This window comes from Crocodylus porosus, unplaced genomic scaffold, assembly GCF_001723895.1.
Source record: "Crocodylus porosus isolate Cpor-Errol unplaced genomic scaffold, CroPor_comp1, whole genome shotgun sequence".
NCBI classification, from domain to species: domain Eukaryota; kingdom Metazoa; phylum Chordata; order Crocodylia; family Crocodylidae; genus Crocodylus; species Crocodylus porosus.
The window spans coordinates 127,999,413-128,018,300 of record NW_017728886.1 but is presented as its reverse complement, the minus strand read 5'-3'; the positions used below and the strand labels follow the sequence as shown (position 1 = coordinate 128,018,300).

At 46.6% G+C, this 18,888-nt stretch overlaps 1 protein-coding gene across 3 annotated transcripts in view; it reads right to left on the bottom strand.

Moving 5' to 3' along the window:
• Positions 1–18,888, bottom strand: part of TRIO (trio Rho guanine nucleotide exchange factor) — a 386,796-nt gene that overhangs the window by 98,610 nt on the left and 269,298 nt on the right. For all 3 annotated transcript variants that reach the window (XM_019541714.1, XM_019541721.1, XM_019541729.1), the window contains exons 32-33: positions 15,915–16,057; positions 15,072–15,171 (exon numbers count right to left, since the gene is read on the bottom strand). In XM_019541714.1, the coding sequence (XP_019397259.1) occupies positions 15,072–15,171; positions 15,915–16,057 (243 nt within the window). The remainder of the gene's footprint in view (positions 1–15,071; positions 15,172–15,914; positions 16,058–18,888) is intronic.

The window sequence follows — 18,888 nt, the reverse complement described above, 5'->3', positions numbered from 1 at the left end:
TGGCAGAGTCCCAGGGAGGCAGCAGCAACCAAGTGGAGAGAGGGAGCAGAGCCCCCCTGCCTCTACTCATGCCCCTGTCATGGCTGCCCCATCCCTGCAACCCTCACCTTCTACTGGAGACTATCCACCTGAGGACCACCCCATAGCTGAGTGGGTGCAGATCCCCTTTGGACATAAAGGCAAGAGGAAGGCCCAGGCACAGCTGGAGCCATCTGATGTGGAGGACTCCTCTCCTGCTCCCAAGACCACCACACAGGGGGAAGAAGTGGCCCAGCCTCTGAGGGCCTCCGCAGCTGCACCTGACAATCCACCCCTGGGCACGATCACTCTACTGACCCCTGGGCCTTCACCTATGTGAGGGTGGGGGAGGAACACACATGCCACTCCCGGTTGGACTGGGTTTATATCTCTTTGCTGCACTTTGCCTGGGCCAACTCCTCTGGCATCCAGCCGACCCCTTTCAGTGATCACCACCTTGTCTGGGTTCAGGCCATGCTAGGGCCTGGGCGTCCGGGGTCAGCTTACTGGCATTTCAATGTCAGTTTGCTGGAGGATGTGGGCTTCATGGAGGCCTTCTGGGAATTATGGCTGGCCTGGTGGGAGTAACAAGCAGCTTTCCCCTTGGCTCTGAGATGGTGGGATGTGGGGAAGGTGTGCATCCCTACACTTGGGGGTACCTGGCAGAAGGCGGCAGCCTGGGAGCAGCTTGAGTGGGAAGTGCTAGAGCTGGAGAGGCACCTGGCTACCGACCCAACCAACCTGTCCCTCTGCGGAGAGTGTTGGGAGAGGCAGGAAAAGCTTCGTGCTCTGGACACCCACTGAACCCCTGGTGCGTTTGTCCGCTTGCACGTCCAGATCCTTTGGGAGATGGACTGTGGCTTCCGCTTCTTCTATGCCCTGGAGAGGAGGCAGGGGGCCAAGAAGTACATCACCTGCCTTCTGACAGCACCCCTTCATGGATCCAGGTAAGATGTGCTGGCGTGTGGACCTTCTATGAACAGCTCTTCTCCCTGGATCCAACCAACACTGAAGCCTGTCAGACCCCATGGGAGGGACTCCCGCAGGTCAGTGTGGGCGACTGGGACCCGCTGGAAGCTCATCTCACTCTGGCTGAGTTTTCGGCTGCCTTCTGCCTGATGCCTGGCAACAAGGCATTTACGGGCTGACCTTGGAGTTCTACTGGGCATTCTGGGATGTCCTCGGCCTGGACCTTGCCACGGTCTGGGCCGAATCTGAGGGAAGTGGGGGGGCTCCCCGTGTCATGCCAGAGGGCCGTGCTGACCCTCCTGCTGAAGGAGGGGGATCCCCGTGACCTTAGGAACTGCATGGACTACAAGGTGGTAGCGAAGGCCATCTCGCTGCACCTGCGGTCCATGCTGATGGATGTGATCCATCTTGACCAGACGTACATGGTACCCAGATATTCCATCTTTGACAACCTGTACCTGGTTCGGGACCTCCTGGAGCTAGCACACTGGGAGGGCCTGTCTTTTGCCCTCCTATCTGTGGACCAGGAGAAGGTGTTTGACAGAGTGGATCACAGGCATGCTGTGGGCCTTTGGCTTTGGACCGCACTTCGTACGGGCTCTCCAGGTGCTGCATGCCTCTGCAGTGTTTCGTCAACCTCAACTGGACCCTGACGGAGCCCATCCTGTTCAGGAGACGGGTGTGTCAAGCCTGCCTTCTGTCAGGCCAGCTATACGCCTTGGCTCTGGAGCTCTTCCTCGTTTTCCTGCAGAAGTGGGTGGCAGGGTTGATGTTCTTGGGAGCCGGCAGCATGGCTGGTCCTATCAGTATATGTTTACATCGTATTTTTCATGGTCCAGGACTCAGGTGACCTGGCATAGGTGGAGGCCTGCCAGGCATTGTACTTGGCAGCCTCCTCTGCCCGGGTCAACTGGGTGAAGAGCTTTGGTCTGGTGGTGTGTGATGGGTGGCAGGTGGGCTCCCTCCCACCCAGGCTCTGTGGGATCCGCTGGAGTGTGGGCTTGCTGCTCTACTTGGGGGTTGGTCTCCACATCCAGGTCCCTCGCAAAAGTCGCCCAGGCTGCTGACCTGCTCAATTGAGCCCCTCATCTGGAACCCCCAGCTGGAGGTGCCAATGGCAGAGGCACCCCAGTTGTGACAGAGTTTGATCCTGGCTGGTGGAGGACTCATATTGGAGACCTCCTGGACAACAATAGGTGTGAGTGGGTGGACCCCGCTGTGCTGGCCTGGCGGATGGATGGGTCTACCTGCTGTCTGGTCCAGGAGATGAAATATGCCCTACCTCCCAACGCCCTTGACCTTTGACCAGGTCATGCGCAGTGGTGGTTCCTGCCCCCCATGTCCTCCAGCCCCATAGAATTTGTCATGGGGCCAGTGCCTCACCCAGCTTCATGGCACTCCCAGCTCCAGCACCTGAGCCAGCTGGAGGACACCAGACCAGTCCACTTTTCCATTGTCCAATGCCGCCACCCCTACATGCTCATGTGCTGCACTGTTCACCATGCTGCCCTTGTATCTCACCCAGGCACCAAGTGGCAGGATCTGCTCAGTGACAGCATGGCTGGGGCACCCCAGTGGCTGAGTCTGTACTCCACCCTCATCCCATGAGCCACTGGGAATCTCAGCTGGCAGCTCCTCCATGGAGCCGTCACCACAGGCACACGCCTGAAGCAAGCTTCACTGACACCCCGGTCTCCTGCCCCTTCTGTAGGCAGAGGGAACCCCTGGTGCACATGACCCATGAGTGTGCCAGGCTGCAGCCCCTCCAACTCTACCTCTAGAACCTCCTCTTGAGGTTCTGGTTGAATTTCACCCACCACCTTCTTGTTTTTGGTCACTCCATCCGTGGCCCCACCAAGTCCCGGGACCTCCTGGTCAACCTTCTGGCCCTGGCCAAGTGGGCCCTGTACTTGACCAGGAAGGAGGCTGTGGCCGGGAAGGTGCCCACAGACTGCAAGGCCACTTTCCTCTCACTAGTCTGTGCATGTTTGCTGGCAGAGCACCAGAGGCAGTGTCCACCAGCTCCTTGGATGCCTTTAAGGACTGGTGGGTGTCGCCCCAGGGCTTTGCTTGGTGTCCCCCTCCAGAGAACTTCTTTTCACATTTTGAACCTACGAGTCCCACATCACTTATACCCTTTTCTTCCTTAGTTGTCCCACCAAAAATTTTTTATTTTTATTTTTTTATTAGTTGTAGCTTTCAAACTTAGCTGCACTACTGTGTGGGGCCAATTAGTTAACCAGACAGGAGCCTCTCAGACCCAGACACTTGGTATGTGAGGACACTGGCCCTTTGTGTCAACTAGACTACTGAAGCAGCATCCCAAATTCACTTTTTAAAATACTGCAAAATCCACAATTAGAACAAAAGGAGGAGCTCCAGGCTGCAGTCCAGAGACCGCACGCCATCAGGGACTATGAGCAGGAGATAGACTCCTACTGTCAGGCCCTTCTCCCCCAGGAGGCAGAGGGAAGACCACAGTCTCCCTCAAGGACAAGGGAGGACTTGGGGACCTCCTCTTCTGTCCAGCCATGTTGTTGGACCAAGGTGCTCAAGGGCCCCAGGGCCCACCGCACCAAGGCCCCTGCCCCACTGGAGCTTTGCAACAGGTATGAGCCTCTTGCAGCCCCAGCAGAGCCTGCTGAGTTGCCAGCTCCCGCAGGCAACACAGAGGACACTAGCTACTGTCTCTACTCTCCCCAAGACCAAACACAAAGCGTTCGTCATGGGAGACTCCATCCTGAGGGGGCAATCTGCCGCCCTGACCCCTTAGCCCAGGGAAGTTTGCTCCACCTCTCTCTGTTGGGGAGGAGGCTCTTCTCAGCTAGACTGGCTGACCTGCTCCACCGGGCTTTAAATTAAGCCCACCGGGGGATGGGGGGACTACTGCTGCTGCTAGCCCACTGAGTGGTCCTTGCAAAGCCAGCAGGCCAAGGCACATAAGGAATCTCACCTCAGCCCCAGCCCTGGAACAAAATATAGGCAAGGCAAGAGCCCCTAAGGGGACACTTGCATGTCTATACACAAATGCCAAGAGCCTGGGAAATAAACAGGAGGAACTTGTTCTCCTCCTAAATGCAAATAACTACGATGTCATTTGGATAACAGAGACCTGGTGGGACTCCACCCATTACTGGACCATGGGTATAGACGGCTATACCCTGTACAGGAGGGATTGAGTGGACAAAAGGGGCGGGGGCATAGCTGTCTATGTCAAGGAAAGCTACGCATCCCTACAAGCTGACACTGGCACCCACGGTGGACAACTTGAGACCCTCTGGGTTAAAATCCATGGGGAACATGGTGCAGGGGATACTATGGTGGGGGTCTACTACAGGCCCCCTACCCAGAGTCAAGACCTCAACCAGGAGTTCATCGGGGAATTGGCTGAGGCTGCACAACCCCAGTGTATGGTTGTCATGGGAGACTTACTACCCAGATACCTCGTGGGAGAAGCACTCGGCCCAATCCGAGCAGTCGCAAAGCTCTCTCTCATGTGTGGATGACCTCTAGCTGATGCAGGAAGTCTATGGGCCGACAAGAGGTAAAGCACTGCTCGACCTTGTACTGGCAACCGGGGATGACCTAACTGGCAACCTAACAATTGAAGGGAAGCTGGGTGACAGTGATCATGAACTGATCACCTTCACCATCTGCCATAAAGCTGGCAAGTCAGTCAGTAATACAGAAGTCCTCGACTTCAGGAAAGCTAACTTTGACAAGCTAAGGAGGCTTGTCAGAGAGGCCCAAAAGGTCACGACCCAATGGAGGGGGGAGTTCAGGACGCATGGATGCTCCTCAAGGGAGCAATCCTGGATGTGCGAGCAAAGTCCATTCCGTCTTGGAGGAAAGGCAGCAAAAGGGCACAGCAGCCCCCTTGGCTCTCCAGGGAACTGGCGGACCTCCTGTGTCTTAAAAGGAAGACCTATAAAGGATGGTGGACTGGAACTACCAAGGAAGAATATTCTGTTTTAGTCCAGACTTGCAGAGAGCAAATCAGGAAAGCCAAGGCTGTGATGGAATTCCAGCTAGTTACAAATATCAAGGAAAATAAGAAGTCCTTTTTTAGATATGTGGGCAGCTGGGGGAAAAGTAAGGGCAACATTGGACCCCTGCTAAACCAGATGGGACAACTGACAACTGACACCCAGGAAAAAGCTAACTGGCTAAATGGGTACTTTGCATCAGTTTTCCGTCAGGCCCATGGGACTATGGGTCAGGGAGGCCCGGGTGAGAGATTCCTTGTCCTTCATTGAAGCTGACCTTGTGAAGGAACACCTTGACAAGCTGGATACCTTCAAGTCGGCCAGCCCTAATGGGTTACATCCCAGAGTAGACAGGGAGCTGGCGAGCATCATAGATCAGCCCCTGGCATGGATCTTTGAGAGTTCTAGGTGCTCTGGTGAAGTGCCCGATGATTGGAAGAGGGCCAATGTGTGCCTATCTTCAAGAAAGGGAGGAAAGTAGATCCGGCAGACTACAGGCCCATCAGCCTAACCTCTATCCTGGGGAAAGTCTTCGAAAAGATTATCAAGGAGGCCATCCTTAATAGACTAGCTGAAGGCAATAACCTGAGGGATACCCAGCATGGGTTTGTTGTGGGTAGGTCTTGCTTGACCAATCATTTCCTTTTATGATCAGGTGACTTATCACCTGGACAAAGGGGAAGAGATTGACATCATATACCTTGAATTTAAAAAAAGCCTTCGATTTGGTATCCCATGATCACCTCGTCGTTAAACTGGCTAACTGCCACCTTGACGTCACCACAATCCACTGGCTGGGGAACTGGCTCTGTGGTAGGACCCAGAGGGTGGTGGTTGATGGGAACCAACTGTCTTGGTGTGCTGTGACTAGTGGGGTCACACAAGGCTTTGTCCTAGGGCCTATACTATTTAACATCTACATCAATGATGTGGACACTGGTGTCAGAAGCAGACTGGCCAAGTTTGCCAATGACACCAAACTCTGGGGTAAAGCATCCACACCTGAGGACAGGAGGGTGATGCAGGTGGATCTGGACAGACTAATGAAATGGGCAGATGAGAACCTGGTGGTGTTCAACACTGAAAAATGCAAGGTTCTCCACCTTGGGGGGGAAAAACCTGCAGCATGCTTATAGGCTTGGCAGGGCTGTAGTCCCTAGCACTACAGATGAAAGGGACTTGGGGGTCATGGTTGACCACAAGATGAACGTGAGCCTTCAGTGTGATGCTGTGGCTAGTAAACTGAGCAAAACGCTATGTTTCCATAGATGCTTCTCAAGCAGATCCCGGAACGTCATTCTCCCGCTGTACTTGGCCTTGGTGAGGCCGCAGCTGGAGTACTGCGTCCAGTTTTGGGCTCCACAATTCAAAAAGGACGTGGAGGAGCTTGAGAGGGTGCAGAGGAAAGCCACGCACATGATCAGAGGTCAGGAAAACAGACCTTACAATGAGAGGCTGAGAGCCATGGGGCTATTCAGCCTGGAAAAGTGCAGGCTCAGGGGTGATCTGGTGGCCACCTATAAGCTTATCAGGGGTGCTCACCAGGATCTGGGGAATGACTGTTCACCAGAGCCCCCCAAGAGATGACAAGATTGAACGGTCACAAACTCCACTGTGACCAGTTCAGGCTGGACATAAGAAAGAACTTCTTCACTGTCCGAGCCCCCAAGGTTTGCCACAGACTGCCACCTGAGCCGGTTCAAAGTGCCCAATTTGAATGCCTTCAAAACACATTTGGATGTTTATCTTGCTGGGATCTTCTGATCCCTGCTGACTTCCTGCCCCTGGGGCAGGGGGCTAGACTCGATGATTCTCTGGGGTCCCTTCCAGCCCAAATGTCTATAAAATCTATGAAAAGAGAAAGAGAGGGGAGGACTGATCAGATGGGCAATGTTTTATTTCTATGTTTACAAAGTTAAAGAAATTTGGAAGCTTACCAGTGGTCTCTAGCATCATAATAAAATAAATCCTAAATAACCGCAAGTTTTAATGTTTGCTTTTGGTTTCTTTATCACATGGTGGGTGTGTAATGGGGGCACATGGGGTTTGCAGGAGGAAGTGGAAAGGGGGGTGGGGGGGATGTAGGGGATAGGAGTCAGTGTGTTGGTAGGTATGGGGGACTGTGGGTGTGGGAGCTGCTTAGGAGGGGTGGGTCCCTTGCATGAACGCTGCATGCCCCCGGCGACTGGGTGGGTGCAGCAGCACTGGAGGCAGCGGGAGTGTGGCAGCAGTGGTAAGCTCCCACAGATGCCACTGGTGCTGTCGGGGGTGGAGGGATAGGAGGTAAGCACCAGCTAGGGGTCGGTGACCACCTGCAGATGCCGCCAGCAGCAACAGTGGTGGCTAGCGGTGATCGCTAACTGCCCACAGATGCCACTGGTGGCAGGGGCAGTGGCAAGCAGTGACTGAGGGGGTGCACCCATGTGCACTGCCTATGTGCTGCCAATGGTCTCCTGCCCCCTACACAGCACACTGACTACCCTGCCTGCAGAGTCCTAGCCTCCCCCTCCCCTGCTGGTCTCCAGACCCCAGCTCATTCCCCTGCTCCTCTCCAGCCTCCAGAGGAGAGAAGGAGAACAAGCAGGAGGCTGGAGAGAATAGGAGAACAAGCAGGAGGCTTGTTTCCCCCCACCCCCACTCCTGTTGGTTCCCTGAGCTCCCTGTTCATTCCCCTTCTCCCCATTCATTCCCCCCACCTCCCTTGGGAGGCTGGAGACAGTAGGGAAATAAGCAGGAGGCTGGAGACAGCCCCATGAGATGTGCTGGAGACATTCTCCTGCTGCTGAACAAGCAGGAGGCTGGAGAATAAGCAGAAGAATGGTCTCCAGGTCTCCCTCTTCCACTTCCTGCTCACCTGCAGCCTCCCAAGGCTGGAGATGAGCAGGAGAATGAGCAGGGGGCTGGAGACAAGCCCCTGGAAATGAGCTGGAGACATTCCCCTGCTCTCTCTAGCCTCCTGCTCCTTCTCTGCTACTGTTGGTGAGTGTGGGAGGACTGGGGGATTGAACTGGGTGAGGGGGGAACAAATGGGGAGTTCGGGGAAAGGAATGGGGCTGGGCAATGGCCTCCCCTAAGGTCCCCTCCACCCTCCTCCAGTCCCCCAACCCCCTACTTACCTGGCAGAAGCCAGGTCTAGGTCTCTGTAGCTTACACTGCTGCCTGCCCCACATGGGCAGCCAGTGTCCTTTACGACTGGGGAAAGGGCCAACCACAGAGATGCTCCGACTGGCTACCAGAGCGTCTCTGTGGAGGACCGAGCCTCTGGTTGCCAATGGGCATGATCCGGGACCGTGCCCTGACCCAGTTTTTTGTCCCAGTGTATTGTTTGACTCCTGGATATCCAGGGGTCTAATTTTGCTCCCCCACTGCAAATTTGCAGTGAGGGGAACTTTTTTGTTTCTGCACGTGCCTCTTACAGTGTCTCAAAGGGGTGTGAGATGCTGCAAGAGGTATGTGCGGGCTCATCTGGACATACCCATAAAGGCCAGATGCTCTCTGCTTTTAACAGTTGTTCTTCTTCCCCATTCCCTTAATTAAATGTAAGCTAACTAATATCATGTGTTAATTTTTTTTCTATTCAAGCACCCAAGCCAAATAGAGTCCTAGAACAAAGAGAAGGTGCACAGATGAAATTTACTGTTTTTCAGGTGAAAACTATTAAATAAAGGGAGTTTAGCAGTGAATGTGGACAGTACAGGGAACAAATTAATACACATCACTGCTCCATATAATGTTAGCTATTTAAACACACTGCAGCTCACACCACAGATGGCACAGCAGGCAGTGTTACAAAGGGCAATACTAAACTCAATTCTTAGAACTGCACAAGCTCTGTAGGCAAGCTCTGGGATCTCTTTCACACTGTAGTTAAGTATCAGGAGCCAAGATCTCCTACCAACCACCTCATCAGAGGGCAGAATAATTTTATGAAAAAAACATTAGATATAACTCTAAACTTTTGTCTTACCTTTGGAACTGAATAATCATTCCAACCTGAATTTCATTGTTAGGCAACATTTCTCTTTTTCAATTGTTTCTGCAGCCTTCATGTTGCTTAACACAGCTTATAATGCAGTTTCATCTTTAGCACTGATAAATGCAATTGGAGAGCTAGGGGTGTCTGTGATTAAATACACTACTCAAACAGCTGGTGCTGCACAGTTTTGGCAAGTCTATCTGGAGGAAGAGAAAAAGAAACCTAATAGAATGGGTGAGATTGATTTGTGCTGATGAGAACATTAGGGATTCAAAGCAGCCTAAGTCCAGTTTAAAAAGTTTCACAAGGGATTTTAAATTATTTGCAGAAATTAATTCTTCTCTGTCAAGAAACCCCTTATGCACACTCTATAAATAATAAATGAAGAGGCAAAGACTGAACCACAGAAATTGCTGGAAAAGCAGAGGTAAAATAAGAAAGGAATTCTAACTCACTGAACAGCCACAGCTTTAGAGGGGCTAAGTTTTTAATTAACTAACTTAATCTGTGACAAATGCCAGTAGGTTGCACATATTGATAGTCTGATATATAATGTTTTATACAGGTTGGGTGATTTTTAGTGGAGTGGTAACACCAATGGATTGACCTTCCATCCCCAAAATATAACCACCAGATGCACATAAAAGGAGTTTCATATCTTCCCACGTTAATTAAATCTTGGCATTGTGCAAGCAAAATTTCATATGCATGCACACACACAACCCCCACACCCCATTTAAAAAAAACGCTAAGTATAAAGCAAACTAAGATGACTTGGTGTGAAATGAAGTGAATGGGACTGTTTTTAGCACAGTATTCCTAGGCTAGGACTGGAAACATTCATCTTCTAGTTCTCACTGCAGTTCCGCAACTGGCTATCTGCTTGTGGATTACATCTCCAAAGTAATTTTTGTCTCCCCACAGTGCTCCAACAAAACCTCTTCCTCTCACCTGTGTGCCAAACAACCACATGCCTCCCAGAATAGATTGTTCTCTTTCCTGACGATGGAAGCTTCACTAGAGTAATGCTGCTGGCAGTTCTAGTTCTGCTGCTCAAGAAAAGCCCACTGGAAGAATGAGGGCTTTTCTACACTGGGGAGAATATACAAAGGAGTGTGAAATGGGCCGAGTGTGCCATCTTGGTTAACAATCAAGAACTGAATCAATCAACAATTAGGGAGACTGTTTAGCCAGATACTGTTGTGGTTACATTACTGAAGGGGGCATGGTGGGGAGAACATAGCATGCAACTTTTGACTTGAGATGGTTTACTTAACAAGGGAGACACTACAAGAGGACTCCTAGCGTGAAAACAAGGGAAAACATTTGACCTGGTCTGGGCAGGATATGATAAATTGATTCTCTCACTTATGTGACCAACTCTTTTCTCTGATAGATTCTGATGTATCTGATTGCACACTTAAGGGAGGGAGGAGAGGATAACTTTAAGTTATTCTGATTTACCAAGGTCTTTTCAGAGAAAAATATTGCCAAATCAGGGATACAAAGTAAGAAACCATTTCTTCAGTGTACTTCCTGAGTGATTCAAGTAGGTTTATATGGAAACTCTGGATGAACATGACTGTATCCTTATTAACACAAGGATGGAGAGACAAGCTCAATGCAGGAAGTAGTACAATAGTATGAAGCCATGTGTTGGCCAGAATCTCCTATTTCCCTCCACCTTGCTTCATAAAGCTCACATCCTCCCTCTCCCACAGGCCCCATCTCTAAAAGATGCTTCTCTCAGGGACATATTCCAGACCTAATATGTAAAATAATCACTATCTACACAAAAAATAGGGAGCAGACAAGTCTGCAAGAGATTGTCATCATCTGGCCTCAAGACTGTCCTCAACCCCTAATAAAAAACCATGGGCAAGTCACAAGGCGCAGCTGAAATGCACCTAGCAACCCAACATCCAGGTACAAAACAAAATGGTATACGTACCTAAAAAATGGGCTCAAACAGACGTGGGGCCCCAAGTCCAAAAACAAAGCCACAATATTTCCTCCTCACAGGAGCCTAATCCTAGTCACCCAGCTCATTCGGTAACTTCTTCTCAAATCTCAAAATTAGTACATAGGCAAAAGGCTGGCCTGCCCAGAACTGCTCCTATCTGAGCAGACAGACATCTCCGCTGCTTCCACATAGGGAGAAAATCCCCCAAAAACCCCACACTTAACTTTCAGCTCAGCAGCCCACACCAAATGCAGTGCATGACCAGAAGAAGCACTGTGTCAGTTTGACCCAGCTCCCCAGCATCGGTATAGCTTACACTCTTTAGTGGGCCTTTTTGGAGTTCTTACCTAATAGCTGACAATCAGCTATAGATAAAAGAGCCAAAAAGCCTTGCTGAAGCATGCGAATTATACAGATGCCGGGGAGCCAGGTCAAATTAACACAATGCCTCTTTTGGTAAAGAGCTGTTCTCACCCCCCCCCGGACATCTGTGAGCATCCCTACTCCCCAGTTTAATTATGACAGGAATGGAGAGGCCTAATGTCTACAGCAGCGGTTCCCAACCTCATGTCATGACCCAAATGAGGGTTGCAGGGGCAATGCTGGTGGTGCCACACACAAAAGACAAGCCGCCCCGCCCCCCGGGTACTGCACACCACTTGTGGCAGTGGGTTGAGGCAAAGAAAGCTTGGGAGCCACTGGTCCACAGTCATACGGGGATGTCAGTGCCTCTTCTCATCTTGATGGTAACAGCAAATAGGTCATCTTATGAAACCAAGTCAAGCAAAGCTAAAGAACCTACCTCTTTTGAATGGCAGGGGCCTTTCTCTGCTCCTTACCACCACTTCAGGAGGGATGTCTCAGAAAGAAAAAACAGCACCCGCTTCCCCAGCTTCTCTACCACAATAACTTGAGGGAAAGATGGTGTCACAATGGGACAGTAGCTGAGGCCTCACCTTTTCACTTTTCCACTCCCACCAGGGTCCTTGGTTTGGCTGGGGTGCAACAATCCCCACAAAAGAAAGACTAGATTTTTTTAAACTTTTGATTGTGCATAAATTTGAAATAGCTAACATATAAGGCGGCTGCTCTGGATATTTGTTGCAATTTGCTTCCAAACTCCACAGCTTTGTAGTAACCCTAGGTTGACTTCCAGGAAATCTCTCCCCCCATTTCCTCAGGAAAATCCTTTTTGCTGAGTGGATACACAGTTCATATTTATGTTATGTAACAGTTTGTTTATTCTGCTCTAACCACATATAAATCATTTTTACTGGAGAAAACAAATGCTTTTATTCAGGTCTTGAGCATCATCAGGGCACTTGATTTTTACTGTGGCACATACACATAAATAATAAAGTTATATTAATAGTCTAATGCTTAATGGTTTCATCACCTGATTGCAGCTATTTTAAATTGGGTAAAATTAATTGTTTTGAACAGAGTGATCCCTTTATTTCGCTGTTTCAAATTTAATGAACCCCCCACCCCAGGCCAAATAGTCTGTGGAATTTCATTTAGAACCAATAAGCTGTTCAGCTCAATTACATTAACAGCACCTAAAAATCTAGCCTTCTACCCCTTTTACTACCTCATTCTGTAAGTGATTTAAACATTGTTAAGCCTTTATACCACAAAATCATGTGCCAAGTTTCAGCCCCAAGTGGACCATAGCTAATGAATTAAAAATCTGTTACAAAGATAGATACGATTACTTATAATACTGCAACTGTATTCATATTCCCCAGACTATCATGGTCTCCTGTGCCCTCATATGAAAATTAAAAAAAAACACAAAACATTGGTTTTCCTAATAGCTTGTCACCTCTACTTCTTCCTTAATATGTTTAAGAAATCAAGAACAATTTTTACTTAACATACCAAATCTATGTAGGCACTTAATTTACTTTATCCATATAGTTATATTTAAAAATCTGTACAAAGGGCTGCATCTGCAGCTTTTTCAAGAAAAGTAACAGAAAGTTGGTAGTAAGATACTGTCTTGTGAAGACCTGATTATTTTACCAGGTATAGTATATACCATTTTCAGCACATACATTAAACTAAACAACAAAATGTTGAAGTCAATTAAAGCCCCTAGTGTGTCCTTTCCCCACCCCCCCACATACTCAAGTTATAAAATAAAAAGTTTGCAGTAAATCTCTCAGTCTTCACCTTGAATTAATGATGTTTTACTGCATTAATCCACGGAACCCAAAATGACACATACTGATTTTTCAGTATCTGACAGAGACGAGAACTTTTTACAACCTCAAGCCAACTGACGTGCATTTTGGACAAAGCATAGGTGATACCCCATGTCCCAAAATAAACAGCTGCCCTCCTCTGTTAATTATGATGTAATATTCCCTGAGAAATGGGTGGCTTGTCTTTAGTTTCCTCTCAAAGCAATGCTTCATGCATCATGTGATAATTGTTAACAGACTTGGCTGAATGGAATTCCATTAGGATTTTCTTAAATTTACTGATTGGCTTAACAACCTAACACATCTATAAAGGAGCCAAATTTCTTAGCAGCATCCCACCTAGCTGGCATTATAAATTAAAAGAAGAGGAAGACTAGTGAACGTTATAGCTTACCAGGTCCAATATTAAGTTTCTCCATGAGTTCAGCAATGCTCCTAATGCAGATTAGGCCCTACATTATACTAATGCAGAAATGCCTGTTAGAACTCTTATCTATCTGTGTATCTGCCTGCACTCTGAGCAAAGCAGAGAAGGACCAAGCATTTTTTGAAAGCTGCATGCATTAATCCTCTCCCTCAGGGTATGTATATTCAGTGTGGTTGTATAAATTCATTTACACATTCTGGATCCAGACACTACCAAAGTCAAAGTAGATTTTTATCCAAATAAAACAAAGGAGGAAATTAGACAACAAAAGCTGCTGAGAGATTTCCACTTCTGCCTCCAACTCGCCCTTCCTCCTACAGCTTGTGCAGCATATTTCTGGCTTACAGTTGTACAGCTACAGTACACGATCTCTGCATGCAGCAGCTACAGACTGCCGGCACAAATGCAGCTGACCCAAATGCGGCTTACATTTGCCAGACATAATCGTCTCAACTATGCAGATCTTGATGGGAGATGAACTTCTCTGCTTCCTTGTCTTCCTTGAGTAGCAAACTACCTGTATGCTTGACTCAGTAAAGGGGATCTTTTTTTTTTGCCTGATAACTCGTGCTTGGAACACTCAGCTACCCATCCTGCTATATGATCTGCTCAGCGATTTGGCTCACTAGATCCACTCACAGTCAGTGAGATTAGAGTGGGAGAAAACAAAACAAAACAACTCCTCCCTTGGCCCACCTATACCCCACACCTACTTTCTTAAAGAGTTTAATTGTTGCTGCCCTTTCAAAAATTATATTCTTATGTCCAGAATCCCCAATAACTTTCTGATTGTACTTCAGATATTATTATATTTCTTGTTTGCCATCTTCTGGGATCTCTGGTTAACTGGCATTTGCAACCACATATTAACACCAAGTTTTTATCTTTCTTATACTCACAGAAAAAACCCTCAGTTGCTGTACTTGCCTAATAAGGTCACTCATCTACAATAAGCCTGTATGGGAAAAGAAAACGTGCCAAAATGGTATGGCACAACATATAATGACACAGGTTATCCTTTAATTAACAACATAAATTTCAACAGCTTGTATGAAGGAAAATTCTACTAGTTTTGTAAAACAACTCATTCATAAACATGCCATCATTTAAGAATTCTACACCAAAACACAAAGAAGGCACAAACAAATGCCTAGCTATCACACATGGTACAAGGTAAGTTTTTAGAAAGATAAAGTGAGATTAGGCAACACACTGGAGGTTGATCATCTGATTTTAGTCTCTCTTTCTCTCTCTCAGGGTTCTTCATTTTCAGTGTAAGGTGGCCTTGAGTCAAAACTTTAAATCATTCCAATGTGGAGGAAAACAATGGTGCAAGTCCAGCATAAACTGAAGCCTTTTGAGAAGGCCCCCAGTTTAAAGCCATGATCTTCCATTGCCAAGAGACTGCAACACTTTTTGTTAAGCTGCTCAGAAACATGGCTAAATAAGGAAGCAGTACTAACCACTAGCAATATTTCTAAGTGCTTGTTTGACAAGAAAAGGGAATGCCACTCAGGGCTCTTACCTTATCACTGTCTAGTGTGTTCTGTGAAGTCCGTGATGCAATTGAAATTGTGTCAGGCTGACTGCTGCCTTCTCCCTGACTGTCCAGGTCCTCCCCATCTCTGCAAAAACACAAACTTATTGTTAGTATCTAATTGGCACTGTGTTTTCCAGGTTCCCACTTCTTATCTACCTTTCTAATAGCAGATACTCAGATATTGTAGCAAAAGTGCACAACATAGCACCTAAAAGACAGCAGCTGGAAACTTGCCTTACACACCAAAGTTGGTTGAATTATTCAATTCTACATTTTAAAACACAATAAACTGGAACTAACTCTTTGTCTACCCTACTTCATATAGAAGCAGAGCAACAAAACAACCAGAGAGGACCCGAGCAAGAGACCCTCATGGACATTTAGCTAAAATTCCCAGGCAGATCACTCATGACATATAAAGTCTGATTTAAAACAAACCAACTACTTGAGTAACATACACTTAACTGTAAAAGTTTAATACATCTGTGTCTACCTCCTGGGCTGCTGAACAGGTCAAGCCACTATAATTTTCAAACAGCATGTCTGTTTACAACCAGAAATATGCAAGGGAATGAACAGATCAGAAATCTGAATACACTCCGTACTGCAGTCAATGGGAACTTAATTTATTAGGACCATATTGGATAATAAAATTTGGCCAACAATGACTTTTTCTAACTTGGCCCCAGTTGCTGACAGTTGTGAGAACACAGTGTTCCTTTCAGAGAACTATACCATAGCAGTTGATACATGGTTTTGGGATTGGTGTTGCTTTACAAATTATGTTCCTGCCACCCATCTTGATAAGCTACTCAAAACGCCACTAACCTCCTTCCCTTCTGCTTAGGTGTTGGCGCAGTCTTGGGGATGTGGATTGGTTCTTTCAGCGCTCCTTTCAGATGAATGGTCCTTTCTTGTATCACTTCCCGGATGTGTTTGATCCAATCTTGTTTATTTTCTATGCTGGAAGCCTATAAAGTGCAAACAAATAGACTGTTATGGTTCTCTGTTCATCAGCTGATCTGGCATGTGCATAGGGGCATAGGCTCAAGCACAGTTCCAAGTACTTTTTATAAATTAATTTAGAGAATCAACCTAGCTCCTTACATTTTGAAGCAATATTTTTGTTTTCCGGTTTTGCCCAGATCGCTTCCTCCAAAGGAATTTTAGTTTTGCACACCTTTGTGTATAACCATCAAGTTCAAGGTCCTATCATGCTAGACACTATGTTTATCTATTGCAAAACCTACTACAATTGGTACTTCAGCATCTGCAGTAACTAACCGCTTACAAAATAGTAACTGAACATGATGAGTCAAGCTGAGTGAAGTCCAAAAGACCTGTTGATATTACACAGAAAAACTGCTATCATTGCAGTACTGCAACCTGTATGTTTATATACTGCTCTGCTCATTTGGGTAGTATGACAGAGGATTAGCATAAAAATGGAATCTTTGTTTAAGGTTTACATCTTTTTTAAAAGGCCTATAATCGGACACCTGTATTTTGGAGGTTAAAAGACCTTGGTACTCTGTCACTTTATTTCTGGTTTGATGCCTCAGTTCACATTTGCAATCTCAGTATCAGATACAAAATTATAGGCAAGGCCAAAAACCAATTAAAATCTGCTGACAAACACTGGTCTGTAGTTCCTCTATTTTTCCTTATTTAACTTCATAACACGTCACAATTGTTCATTAAGTTACATGAAGCTCTCACATGTGGATTGAAGTGGAGGGATAAATATCGCAAGGTCAGAAGAACTCCAAGGACAGTGAACCAGCCTTTATAGTCATATACTGTTGATCAAAGAAAAATACATGCAGAGAGAAAAAAACTTGGGGAGATCCGTTTCTAAGACACTTTCTTAAGTCTTTTTCCCCATGAAATGTAATCACATTTGCTGCTACAGTACCACTACTACTAGGAAGTTTTGACTTAAAACATTTCAAAATTACAGAAGCACCCTTCTATAGGAGACAAAATTGACAAAGGCTAGATAGAAATATGACTACGAGTACCTTATTAAAATATTGTACACACTGTACAATTGGCTTATGGGAATGTTTTCCAACTAAACAACAGAACATTTAAGATGCTGCCTGTGTAATTCAGCCCCTAAAATCTAACTTCAGGAACACAAGACAAGGAAAAAACAACAAAAAACTTGCCTAAGCACTGAAATTATAACCACCAGAGATCAGCCTAAGCAACTACTTAGTTCTGCCAAAGAAGTTCAGAAGCAAAGTTGTTTGCTTTAATATTAATTTAGTGTGAGGACTTGCATGGTAACAGAATGGTATTAAATGTCTTAATTTCCATACAGCAGTTGTAATGCTGGACAACCAGTCCAATTTCTCAACCTCCTGAGATTCTTGCCTCATTTCCAGGTCCATACCACATATATAAACAGAAGACAAAGAAAGGAAAAATATGCTGTCTAAGAAAAAATAGGGACAGGAAGAATTTCATCTGTTTCTCTGCTACCCAGGCAGGGATTAAGAACGTCTCAAAAATGGCATTAATTGAGAACTACTGCACAAGTAAGGCCCAACATACTTTAAGACTTAAGTATAGGTTCAATGCACTGTTGACTTAAAAGGAAAGGAGGAAAGGACAGCGGGCTGTATTTTAAAAAAGCCTTACTCAGGGTGCAGCACCGAACCATCCCAATTCACAGGAAGACTAGCAAGTATGGGCGAAGACCAGGTTGGTTTAGCAGGGAACTCTTCAGTGAGCTAAAATACAAAAAGGAAGCTTACAAGAAATGGAAACTTGGACAAATGAATAGGAAGGAGTATAAGAGTATATTGCTTAGACATGCAGGGGTGAAATCAGGAAGGCCAAAGCACAACTGAAATTGTAGCTAGCAAGGCATGTAAAGGCCAACAAGAAGGGTATCTACAGGTATGTCAGTAACAAGAGGAAGATCAGAGAGAGTGTGGGTCCCTTACTGAATGGGGGAGGCAACCTAGTGACCGATGATGAGGAAAAGGCAGTACTCCATGCTTTTTTTTACCTCTGTCTTCACAAGCAAGGTCATCTGCCAAACTACTGCATCTGGCATCACAGTTTGGGGAGAAGGCAGCTGACAGTGGTGAAAGAACAGTTTACGAAATATTTAGAAAAAATCTGGACGTGTGCAAGTCCATGGGGCCAAATATAATGCACTGGAGGGTGCCGAGCGAATTGGCTGATGCGACTGCAGAGCTGCAAGCCATTATCCTTAAAAACTCATGGTGACTGGGATAGGTCTTGGATGACTGGAAAAAGGGCAAATACAGTGCCCATCTTTAAGAAAGAGAAAGAGGACCTGGGGAACTCCAGACACCTCAGTCCTTGGAAAACTCATGGAGCAGGTCCTCAAGGAATCCATTTCTAAGCACTTGAAGAAGTAACTAGGAATGGTCAGCATAGATTCACCAAGAGCAAGCTATGCCTGGTCAACCTGATTGCCTTACATGACAAGATGACTGGCTCTGTGGGTGCAAGTAAAACAGTGCATGCGATATACCTTGATTTTAGCAAGGATTTTCATATGGTATCTCACAACATTCTCATAAAAAGCTAATGAAATACAGGTTAGATGACTGGATTGCAAAGTGAACAGAGAAGTTGTGAGAGAGTGCTTATGCTAAGCAAGGCCTAGCATTAAAAAAATGCACTAAAACTCCCAGAATGCTTCAAGGAGGTTGAGGAGTCAGCGATTGACATTCTGGTAATCACTTTCTGACCCTTAGATAAAAATACTGAACTTCTGACCTTTAAACAAATGATAAAAATAGCAGACATGCCGCTTACA